Source organism: Pleurodeles waltl, chromosome 8 (genome assembly GCF_031143425.1).
Source record: "Pleurodeles waltl isolate 20211129_DDA chromosome 8, aPleWal1.hap1.20221129, whole genome shotgun sequence".
Classification (NCBI taxonomy): Eukaryota; Metazoa; Chordata; class Amphibia; order Caudata; family Salamandridae; genus Pleurodeles; species Pleurodeles waltl.
The window spans coordinates 804164261-804177528 of NC_090447.1; the positions used below are offsets into that span (position 1 = coordinate 804164261).

General features: G+C 40.9%; 1 protein-coding gene across 1 annotated transcript in view; it reads right to left on the reverse strand.

The window, feature by feature from the left end:
- The window catches only part of ITGBL1 (integrin subunit beta like 1), a 1057888-nt gene that overhangs the window by 560437 nt on the left and 484183 nt on the right, over positions 1–13268 (reverse strand). The window contains exon 3 of the mRNA XM_069205062.1: positions 835–981. Within this exon, the coding sequence (XP_069061163.1) occupies positions 835–981 (147 nt within the window). The remainder of the gene's footprint in view (positions 1–834; positions 982–13268) is intronic.

A 13268-nucleotide genomic window follows, 5' to 3' on the forward strand; every position in this document is an offset into this window, starting at 1 on the left:
ATTGGCATGGGAGGTCCGGAGAAAAGCAATGGCGTTGGTTTATCCGCAAGGGTTTTCATGGCACAGCTTGTCCATTCGGAAAATCACATCCAACTGCATTCCAAACGAGACAGGGGAGCAGAGAGGATGGCTAGGGAGACGCCTGCCAGTTTTTGGGTGATGTCCCGTTGTTGCCCTACTATCAACGAGGCCCTTAATTTTCTTTATACGCCCACGCGCCGGGCAGATACATGTGCAATCTTCTATATAAAATAATAATAAATACTGCGACGCCCCTTTAGAGTTAAAACATTTTGCTACAAGTTGGAAACCTCTCTCTGCTAAGACGTTACTGTTGCATTCTTGTGATGAGCAAAAAAAGGCTTCAGTTCAGGCACAGCTGGAAGTCTCCATTAATGTAAAATGGCTGCACACCAGGAAGATCTGAAAAGTGTGTACTTAAAGGAGTATTTATGGTTAATTTAAAAAGAACGCCATTGACCTCTGAATCTGTTAATCATTTCAGAAAAGGCTTCCATAGCTCTAGCGACGGCCGAGTAATGGGCATGATGCATTTTATGATAATTTGTAAAGTGTATCTTTGGTATTAAAATAGCACAGCTGGGATTTTTTTTAGCCTCCAAAGAAAACACACTGTGCAGGTTTTTTTTTTTTTTTGCAAGGGAATCATATAAACTTATTTTTCTAAATGTGCATGTTTAAAAGAGGGATATATACTTTGATACATTTTGAACGTAGTGAATAACAATCCGATGCGCTATTAGTAAAAAAACACAAAAAACACAGACAAGCTAATGCCAGTTAGAGCCTTCACCAGAAGGTATTAAATCTTACCTGCATTTGAGCATATGACACCTTGCGAATTACGGCACATTTCATTGCTTTTCTTCCGGGTCAGGTCACACGTAGTTGGATACTGACACGTTTCCCCATACCAGCCTTTGGCACACTTGCATACACCACAATCACACTTTCCATGACCTGCGAAGTTAATAAAACAGAGGTTAGTGTGTTTGTGTGACTCATGAAAATGTATCGGAGCTTTTCATTCATTAAAAAAGGTATGTATTGCTGGTACTACCAGGCGTGGATGATAATGGAGTATACCAAGTTATGTGGACACTGTAGTTACTAAGAGGCAAGCAAAGATTCTCTGAGAACCCTTTCATGGGGATCTTGAAGGCCATCATTCAAACTAAAGGCACCATAATTTACTAGAGAATGCTTGTTGATTAGTGTTTGCGGTTAGATAAGACTTTGCTTTGGGAGGAGTCCTGCTATGGCTTGCTTGAGCTAGTGAGGAAGTAAAATAGGTTTGGTTCACGATATTTTATGTATCAGAGTCAATGTTCCAAAGGACTTTCTGCATTTCTTGTTTTGGGGCACTGTGTGAGGATGGTAGTTTGTCCATTTCTCAGTATTGTTTTACGATACATGCATCCAGGAGTGGATTGGGACAGAAAACAGGACTAGGCATCAAAGTAAAAGAGGCTCCCATTAGTGAATTAGATAGCTAAAAAAGTGTCCCATGTTTGCAAATTAGGATAGATTTGAACTTGTAAAAGCAAGCTGTATAAGTGTGTTGCAAGATATGGAAGACTGCATGGATTCGAGCTTGCTACAGGTAATATTTGTTATAATATCATGAAAATTAACACTACAGAGCGGCCCAGTTGGCCTATAAAACAGACCCCAGTAGCCAAAAGATCTGCACACACACTGACACTTTAGACTGACCTGTCGTGCATTGCTTGATTGCCCTAGAGGCCAGTCCGACAATGAATATGCATCACTATAGAAGATGGAGTCTTCTGATGTGATGTGCATGAGGCGCTTATGTTATGTTCATTTTATGGTACTAAAACACCACTGACAGAATAATCATAAATATATAATTTAACAAAGAATTCACTGCGCTCCATGAAGTCCCAAAATAGCGTGTGTTTATTTCAAATTAGAACAACAATCACCAATGCGTTTCAACTCACTCCTACTTTCACCTTTTATAACAAATATCCATACTGCCTATTATGATGCATTCTGGATGTCATAGCCATATGGGCTGGTGAGAGAGAGAGATAGCATGGCAGTTGAATTATTCTGAATATCTAAGCAGGGTAGTCCTTTGGCTGCGCTATATAGATGATTTATTCTTGATTTGGGATTTCACTAAGGATGAATTTGCTATTTATGTTGAAAGTTTAAATCACAACAATTATGGACTAAGTTTTACATGTAGTATCAATGACAAACAAATTGACTTTTTGGATATTCGTGTCTATGTAGAGGATAATAAAATACGTACAACTATGTTTAGGAAGGCCACCTCTACAAATAGCATCTTGCATGGGATGAGTTTTCATCCCAAACCCTTACTCAAAAGCATTCCATTTGGAGAATTTATATGAATGAGACGGAACTGCTCCAATGATAAGGAAATGGAAATTCAATTTGCCAAGGTCAAGAAACGGTTTAGCCACAGGGTTTAGTCATGAGCAAACATTGAATTAGGTGCTAAAAGAGCAAAAATTATACTTCAACACCAAACCTTAGGAGATAAAACATTGAATATCACGGAAACAGATGAAACTATGGGCCAGATGTAGCAAAGGATTTGCACCTCGCAAACGGCGAAAATCGCCGTTTGCGAGGCGCAAATGCCTCTTTGCTATGCAGAAATGCATATTGCGAGTCGGGACCGACTCGCAATATGCATTTCAGAATCGCAAATAGGAAGGGGTGTTCCCTTCCTATTTGCGATTCTGAGTGGTATGCAATACCATGTGCGACCGCCTACGCGGTCTCAAATGGTGTCGCAGTTACCATCCACTTCAAGTGGATGGTAACCCACTCGCAAATTGGAAGGGGTCCCCGTGGGACCCCTTCCACTTTGTGAATGGACCCAAAACAATTTTTTCAGGGTAGGTAGTGGTCCAAGGGACCACTACCTGCCCTGAAAAAAAAACGAAACTAAATGTTTCGTTTTTTTTTTAAGTGCAGCTCGTTTTCCTTTAAGGAAAACGGGCTACACTTAAAAAAAAAATAAACTGCTTTATTGAAAGCAGTCACGAACATAGAGGTCTGCTGACGACAGCAGGCCTCCATTTTTGCGAGTGCCTATACTCGCTATGGGGCCGCAATTTGCGACCCACCTCATGAATATTGATGAGGTGGGTCATTGCGACCACATAGCGAGTCGCAGTCGGTATCTGAGACACCGTACTGCATACCAATTTGCGAGTTGCAAATTGCGAGTCGCATGGACTCGCACCTTGCAACTCGCAAATTTTTGATTTGCTACATCTGGCCCTATGTTCCCTTGTTTCATTCTCACTTACAGTAAGGAAAGCAAAGATATTGAAAAAATATTTAGAAAAAGCTGGAAAATACTAAAAAGTGATCAAGATATTGTACACAAGGGAGGCCCTAGACCACAAGTAACTTACAGAAAGTCACCATCATTGAGAGACATGCTGGTGAAAAGTCATTACTCGGCACCAACAGTGAAAAATTGGCTGAACAGTGAAACTATGGGTTTTTATAAATGTAACAAGTGTAAGGTGGGTCAAATTTCGAGAAACACAAAAACATATACAGACTATAAAGGAAATGAGATACACATTATTCAAAGAATCACATGTAATAGTCAATAAGTAGTATATATGATCGAATGTGAATGTGGCCTAAGATATATAGGCAGTATTATCTGTCCATTAAAGAAAAGAATTCTCGAACAGACTAGAGCTATAACCAATCAGGATCAAAGCTATGCTGTTGCTAAACACTTTATAAAACACCATACAAAGGATTGGAGAGGAATTTGATTCTTTGGCCTACCACAAATCAATAAGAATGACCAAGGGGGCAACAGGACCTTAAAACTTCAGCAACTTGAAAGTAGATATATTATTCAGCTACATACCAGAATACCATAGGGATTAAATATGGGTGAGGAATTATGTGTTCACTTATGAGTCATAGTTGTTAATAAAATGGTATTTTAAGGGTTAATCATATCATATATATATATATATATATTTATATATATATGCTATGTACAAAAGGAATGAGGTCACAAAAAACATGGGTATGAGATGGCAATTAGCCCATACTTGGATGACCATTTTTGATTTAGAAATGGTTGTGATCAAAATATTTAAGTAACAATTTAGTTACCAAACGTTGCAGCACCATGCTAAAGAGATAATATAGAATTGCATAATAGTTAAATAATACTAATAGGGACATCAAGTGAACCATGGATAGCATATATTTCTGCATTTCATGGTATTATGTTGTGCACTCTCTTGTGGATAGAATGAACATGATATTAAACAATGCCCTCGACTAACAACAATACAAATATATATATTGATATTAACAAATTGGATTGCTTGAAACAAGTGGTTAAAAAAGATTCTGCAGAACTTAAGAAAGCACACATCGTATGCTGGAGTCCATCTACAGTTTTATTTTATTTTAACAAAAATATGTTTTCATAAAGAATTGGCTGACCATAACATCCAGAATGCATCATAATGGGCAGTATGTATATTTGTTATAAAAGATGAACGTAAGAAAGGACTCACTTACCATGAACAAGACTCCCAGTGAGTTGAAATGCATTGGTGATTGTTGCTTTACTTTGAAATAAACACAAGCTATTTTGGAACTTCATGGAATGCAGTGAATTCTTTGTTAATTAATATTTACGAGAGTGGTCTCCATTGTCACCTGGCACCAGCAGTGGAGTGCGCCGCCCAAAGACTCTATCGACCACATTGTTATATATATATATAAATATATATATATATATATATATAGAGAGAGAGAGAGAGAGAGAGAGAGAGAGTCCTAAATATAATTTACAAACATATCGCCATATTAGATGTAATAAAAGAAAATGTCCACCCAAAGATGCCAATATTATTTTTGTAAATGATATTTAGGACAAAATATTTCTGACTGACAATATTTCTGACATACAACTGTATCATTGTGCAATTAGTAGCACTTTGCCTATAAATTGCGTAGGTGCCATGCTGTGCACATAACTGTGGCAATTGCTCACACTACATTCTGGTCAACTGTTTTTTTGTCTAGTATTTCACTCAAGATAGGGACCATCCTATAAAAATCAGACTGCCCTAATCAGAAACAGTCCACCCCAAACTGCCAGGACAGGTCCCCCTTGAACAAGAAAAGCACACAGACCAGTTTCAGCCTTGTTGGGTGCCAACAGTGAGGTGCAGTTTGAGTCCTATGACAGAGTCAGCAAAAGAACAATATTGGGCATATCCATCAATATTTAGGGCACCACAGTCAAATGTAAAGGTGGTAGGTGGCATACTTGTTTGAGTCACTGGCAATCATTTGGGCCACATTCCAACCTCATTCTTTGTGAATTATGCTACTCCAGAAAGATACAAGATATATGCTGATGGCACTCTTAAAGAACGAACAGTCTATATGGAACTGTCAGGTAAGGTCCCTATGAACAGGATCACAAACAAAATCAGACTGATTTCAACATTGTGGGCTTTATGAGTGAACTGCAGCTTGGGTTTCAGTACAAGTATAAGTGGGTGCATAATTCACAAACAATTGCAAATGCCAAATTACAGTCCATGTTTTCTGGTCTACTGTACCCATTCAGACAGGGACCTAAACTTCTGCAAATCAGATGTGCTCCTGCACCAACAGGAAAAATCCAACATAAACTGCCTGGCCAGGTCCTCTATGATTGGAACACGAGTATCTTCAGGACAGTTATAACTTTGTTCAACCTCATTGGTGAGGTACAGTTTTAGTCCAGTGGCAGAGTTTTCATGTAACCCATTTCTAGGCATACCTGTTGTACTTAGGATATGCCATTGAAATGCAAAGGTAATAAATGGAATGCTTGCAAATATCTCACAACCGCTTCCTTGCTCAGAGACATTTTGTTCATCGTTTGGTAGTGCTTGTGCAGGAGCTGATATACTTGTGCTAGTTTTGTCTGCATGTTCCAATTAGCATGGTTTGCAGGAGTATGACCAATATTATTTTCTACTGCTGTCCACTTATACCAGTGGTTCTCAAAGTACACCCATGGCAGATTCTGACATTACACAGCGGACCCTGTTCCACACATTATCTTTGTATTCAATCATGCTCTGGAGACTAGTGGATATGTTTAGACTCAGTAACCAATTAGTCCTTGCCCTTTATGCATAGATGTAGCCAATATGTTGCCTGTGGAGTTCTGGTAATCACATGCTTACCTTTGTTCCTGGCCTTTCTTTTTAAACTTTTCACTGACTGTCCACTGCTCTCATCTCACCCTCACTTTTTATTATATTTTCCTTCTACACTATCATTACCCGTTATTATTTCCTTCCTCAATGTTCCTCTCTTTCGTCTACTTCTCACATTAATCTTCTCATCCCACTGTTTTTCTTCCTCTCTGTATCTATTATTCTTCTGTTGTTTCACCTTTCTGATTTTTGTTTCCTGCACCTTCCAACCTCTTTTCCTTTTCTGACATAGTTACTCCCCTCAGAAGCCTTCTCTTCCCAGACTACACCACCCCTATTTGTGGGTCTTCCTGTGTCACCAATTGGCAGTCAGAACAGTGGATAGACCAAGGGATGATGTCTGTGGGTATAACCACAGCCCGGTGCAGCCAGCTACACCACTAATTTGTGCATCTTTGAGCAGGACACTCGCTTATTAGGTAAACAAACAGTACTGATACATGCTTCATCCATGACCTCATGAGGTCTTTATTAATGATGAATGTTTTCCTAAGTGGCTGGCTTTACTTCTTTCTTTGGTGGAAATTGCTCCTTAATTTGTGTGCCTCAATCACAAAATGTTTTGGCCCATATTTATACTTTTTTAGCGCTGCTGCGTCACTTTTTGATGCAAAAGCGGCACAAACTTACAAAATACAATTGTATTTTGTAAGTTGGTGCCGCTTTTGCGTCAAAAAGTGACGCAAATGCTGCGCTAAAAAAAGTATAAATATAGGCCTTTGTGTGAGTAGTGTACTAGTGATCTAGGTGTAATTTACCCATGAATTCCTGGTATTGTGACCAAATAATTTTTTATTGTTTGAAGTTTTATACAGCATGTACCAGGCTCAAGGGCATTTACGCATTTTACTTGAATACCATAATACATAACATATCCTTTTAGGCAGAGGGAGGTTAAACTATTTGCTCAGAATCACCGGATGGTGAGCCAAGGCTTGGACTCGAACCAACTTCCACAATTCTAATGATAGCAGCTGTGGCAGTTAAGCCACATCTCTGACCTGCCTACTCATTGATCTGGCTTAAAAAGATTTTGTGTGACTAAGCATGTCTTAGTCTAGGAACGTTTAAATGTGAGACACCTGAGTCTAAAGTAAGCCAAGAATACTCACAGAAAAAGCTTAGTCATTCTAACTTTTATGATCTAACTTTATTTTCCTCGCTTTTTATACTAAGAAAAATGGATACTTCCTTTTAGACTTTTCATTTAGTAAGGAGTTAAATCCAGATACCTCCAAGATAGTTGTAGGTAAAAGGTTTATTTGTGGAGCACAGTACTAGCCTCTCAGCATCTGTCAACCTCCCAACTCCAACTGAACTCACTATGTTCTATATTCCAGTGCTAAATACTGGTCGATGTACTGAATTAAAATCAAAGAACAACATTGTAGGCGTCTATATGCACTGTGTAAATAATAACAAAACAGAAAAATAATAAATCCTAAATAGAACTGGAAGACAATACAAAACCTGTTAAAATCAAGAGAAGCATAATATACCAAATATTATACATCTATTCACACCTTGCACATAGATGTCTCTCCCTACATATTCCTTAACCTGTCTGATAAAGATTTAACTAGTTTACTAGCGTTAATGGAAGCAGAAGATCCTTTTGAAGCAGAAGAAAGATCACTCTAAAAGGGAGCAGAAATTAACTCAACATGGTTACCTCTACAATTTCCATTTTGAATGTTTTTGCTGTCTCTCTGACCACAAGAACTCAGCATCTTTCCTTGCATGTTTTCTCAATGGTTCCTTTTTTGTAGCAAAATTCTTTATGGATTTACTTCAGTATTCACTTTGGCCCTGATTTATACTTTTTGATGCAAACCTGCGATAGCGCAGGTTTGCGTCAAAAAGTATACCGCCAGCTAGCGCCATTCCTGGACGCCAGCTGGGCGTCATATTTAAGTCAGCGCTAAGGCCCGGTTAGCGTACATTTTTTTGATGCTAACCAGGTAGGAGAGTCATAGGGAAAACTGGAGGTTGTGCGGGAAAGAATGGCACTAGTCAGGATAGAAAAAAAAAATACTCTAACCTGACTAGCGTCATTTTTTTATGCACACCCCCCATGGACATGACTCCTGTCTTAGTAAAGACAGGAGTCATGCCCCCAGCCCAATGGCCATGCCCAGGGAACTTATGTCCCCTGGGCATGGCCATTGGGTACAGTGCCATGTAGGGGGGCCCAAGATAGCCCCCCCATGGCACCTTAGAAAAAAATAAAAGAAACTTACCTGGACTAACCTGGGATGGGTCCCCCCATCCTTAGGTGTCCTTCAGGTGTGGGTGCGGGTAGGTGGGGGTGTCCCTGGGGGCAGGGAAGGGCACCTGTGGGCTGTTTCCATGTCTCCTCCTCCCGTGCGTGATTTATAAGGGAGGGAGGGTAAATAAGGCACTAGGGCCTTTGAGTCATTTTTTGCCTGGGAACACCTACCTTATATATCATTGACGCAAAGGTAGGTTTTCACAGTAAAAAAATGACTTTAACTCCACAACGTTGGTGCTAGACGGGTCTAGCGCCAAAGTATATATATGGAGTTACGTTTGCGTTGAATTAGCATTAAAAAAATGGCTCTAATTCGACGCAAACTCAGTATAAATATGGGCCCTCGTTCGGAAAATGACAGCAGTGTTTTCCAATCATCTGGTATGTGTGCATTAACAATAGCATCAACAAGAGATCTCTTAGGCACCATACCTTCCCTCTGAAGGGTATAACTAAAATATTCAACAGATTTCCAAAACAATTTACATTTGATTAGTTTGAGGTTGAGTCCCTTTTCCCACAACATCTTACATACACTGTTGATGTCTTTGTAATGTTCTTGATCATTTTTTGAGAATATTAATACATCACCCTGGAAGTACTTTACATGTTTCCCCATATCCTTCAAAAAATGAAGCACCGTTCTTTTGAACACTGATGCTGAAGAAGCCAACGCAAAATACATTATTTTGAACTAGTAATTGCTCTGCGGTGTAAGAAAAGCAGTAAAGGATCTAGATTTTGTTGCCAATTGGATCTGATAGTACGCTAATCTCAGATCCAAAGTAGAAAATATTAATGTTAGGAAGGGAATGACAATCTATGCCAATTTTAGCATTAGGTACACTTAGGTCGACACACTATTCTCACAGACTATTCTGGTCAGACTGGTCAGACTTCCTCGCAAAATACAATCAGAGAAATTCATTCAGATGACTCCACTTCTTCAATGATATTATCTCGTACCATTTCTTCCAACATCTTCTTGCATTCCTAAATAACATTTATTGATACCCTTCTTTATTTTTTTGTTTCATCGGTGTAGAATTCTGCTAACTTTAATTTTTTGGGAATAGTTTTTAAGTCTTGTCTATCACAGGACATTGTGGAAAAGAAGCAATCATACTGAAGCTTTCACACCTGTACCAAACTATACATTTGTCACTATTCGTACTTTGACATCAATGTAATGACCTCACATGGAGGCATTAGTAGCATTTTCCAATATTTATTTGTAACCCCTTCCTGGAGCATAACAATCCTCCACAAGCCTCGCTCCTTCCAACCGTTATCCCTGGTCTCCCCACACCTACAAGTCATGACGGGGAGACAGCACGAGGAAAACCAGCATTCCAACAACTCCACACATCCTCCCCCTTAGAAAGAAAAAAACTAATTCTACACATTTTCCCTCTTTAACATAAAACAATACCCAAAGAAAACAATAATATTCTACTGTATTGCAAAATACTTTAGGCTGAAATGAATCTTACTTGCTATCATTGGCCTTCCAAATGCTCCTTATTTTCTATTATAATTCAACCTGCACACAAGTAATAAAATCATTGAATTTCTTCAGCCCCACTATCATCCTCCCACTTCCCATAAATTTTCCTTCAGCACCCTTTCCACTCTTACTGGCACTTTCTCATATGACACCCTTTTCCACACAAACAGAAATCCTGGTGTTGCTTATGGAAGGTGTGCAAACCAGTTCAACATTCTCTTCCCTGTAGCGTTCACACACCTCAACATCATCTTTAGTGTTTCTGCCATCACTCCTATTCAAGCAGGAACCTCTAGCATCACTCCCACAACCACTTCTTACTTCCCACCACACTTCCTTCTTGAAAGTGTTACATTTGGCAATTTTGCTTAAATGCCACACCTCTCCAGTACACAGCTTTACAGAGTTGGTGCTCAAATCCACCACCTTGTAGGGACCTAATATTCACCCGATGCTTTTTTTCTTGTTAATATTGAAATGTATGCCATATGTGCATGCATAACAACAAACTCCTGTCATTGTAGTCAAATCCACCAGATGTGACCTCCTCATCAATCTCGAGTCAGAAATACATGGTCCGGCAAGCCCTGTGACCTAGGCTGTAAGCAACTGTTTGACACATCAGAGGTGGGGTGACACCTAGTCCATAGACAAAAGTACAAACAGGAAAAACCCAGATGGATCCCTCAGATAGACAGCAACACCACAATGGTCCTAGGAGATTGGCTCCCAATAAAACACATTTGGCTAGAGGGGTGTGCATTCCCAAAACATCATATAAGTTAGATGCCATATAAAGTTAGGAACACTCAGCCAATAAGAACATAACACACACAATACGCAGTGATCATGTGTTTCCCATGCCAGACATCTAGACATGTTACCCACTGTCCCGCATTATGTTCATGGAAGGTCGAGACCCACCTGCACACTTTATGAGATGGTCAGATTTATGACTCTGTTAATATGCCCAGATTATTTTCTCCAAAGAATGAATAGAATTGTTTTATGATGCTTTGAGGAATATATGGAAGAGTGCTCAGCACCAATGTACCTCAAGACAGTCACCGACCCCAACTCTGCCCTGCTCTACAGCTGCTGTGTGTAATTAAACCAACTTCCTGTTGTGCCAAACTCCGCTTGTCTTTCATTTCTTTAAGGTAAATCCACATTCGAGCAACATTTTGGCGAGCCAGCCAGGAGAGAGTGGTTTTTCGAACCCGACTGTAGCCGAAAGAAGAGGACCCCACCCGTACGGATCCACATCTGTGCAACAAGAGAGGTGAGCAGACTATGCAAATGATCGAAAGCTCTGCTGAATCCGCAGGGCAGAGGTCCATCCTGAAGCTGCCGTCAGTGGGTAAGAGATAACATCTAATCCTTAATCCCAGCACTTGGCATATGGTAAACTAGACAGAAGTGTAAAAATGTATGTTCCCTGCCACTGATAGAAATCTGACATAATGCACATTTCATTTGTCTGAATTTAGTAGGTGTAGGGTGACTTCGGAGGTGATCTTTTTTACAATAGTCAGCACACGGCTAGGGAAGGTAAAAGTGTTGTTTATTCGCATGGACAGCTGGGCATGACACAGATAGTAAGCTTGACCTATGGGTGTCATTCAGGGAACAGCTTGGACTGCTGGGCATGACACAGATGGTATGCTTGACCCCTGGGTGTGACATAGGGGAGAGGCTTCACTGCTTGGGCCACTGGGCTTGACACAGATGGTATGCAGAGGCCCTGGGTGTGATATAGAGCCAACACCTCATTCTTATTTTTTAGCCTAAAAATTGTGTTCTTTGTGCCCTCAGTTTCTAAACACTTGTGGAAAGTGAAAGAAGTGAGAGGTGTTATTCTCTTTGACCTCTGGGCATGACACAGATGGTACACATGATCCATGGGTGTGATATAGGGGTTAATTCAGACACTAGGAAAAGATTTGGATCTTGGAGATTAGATGTAGCTTGTGTTTGAGTTGAGCTCATAGCTAATAGTTGTTGCCGGCATAATCCCTCAAACTCAAGAAAGTTAGAACTACGCCAGTTCCTTGAAAAGGTTCCTAGTCCGTCATGGAGTCGCCTTTATGCCACATGCAAATTAGATTCCCCATGCAGGTTAAAAAGCTAGATAAATATTACTGTGAATAGCACACACATACTAAGGCACACATGTTTCCCTGACCAGAGGGGGAACCTTTGACACCAACATAATAGAACACATGAGGACACACATTCAGACCAAGTTTGTAGGGGGAAAGAAGGCTAAAAGAGAGGCACTGTTAGAATTTTGAGCCATCTTCGAGGTGACTCTGACCTGTAACCACCCAGAACTCGCAAGCAAGGTTTCCGAACCTCCCACACTATACGTAGGTACGGAGCTGCTCTCTGTGATGGCTGTCATCCAAGCCGTTCCTGCACTAGGTTACACCGACCCATTGCTAATGGAGCCCAAAGGGCTCCCCGCTGGGCAGGAAGGCACTAGATCTAGGGCTGAGGGGTCACCAGACTGGCAGGCCCAGATGATTCCAGCCCCATCCAAGGTCTGCGCTAAGATCCCCCACGGCTTGACACCCCCATCTGTTGCATTCCGATCTTCAGACCTCCGCAGAATAGGGAGCATATACTCCAACCTGTCCAGTCGAACACTCTCAGGTGACTGAGAGGTTTATAGCGGTCCTGGAAAGTCACACCACCAGTGATGGGGGGGTGTGGGGAAGTTCACAGCCTTCCAGGTCCAACGTCAAGGGGGGAGCCACAGGGCCCACTCCCCAAAGGTATGCCCAGCCAACGGTAGAGATGCAAGAAGTGAGTATGAGGGTATGTTCCAACCAAGGAGAGCTTTGCACAGCACTTAGTGAAGGTGACAACCCAGGTGGGAGTTAGAAGAAAGGCGTGGAATGAGGAGAGAGAGAGCTCTGGCCTGGGAAGTGCAAAGGGAGAACAGAATAGCGTGCCTGCCTCTAAAGGAGAGTGGCGCTAAGCCCCGGCTCCACATTAAAAGGAGTCCACGGTAGAACCAGAAGGGAGACTCCAAACCCCACAAGGCCATCTGCGTAGGAGAGTGGCTGACCAAGAAATAAGAGATCAGAGTAGCCTAGTCCAAACCCAATTAAGGCACAGAAGAAACAGAATGGCACCTTTACGCATGCACAAGGAGAGCAGTGACAAAGACATCCACTGCTCCTCCCAA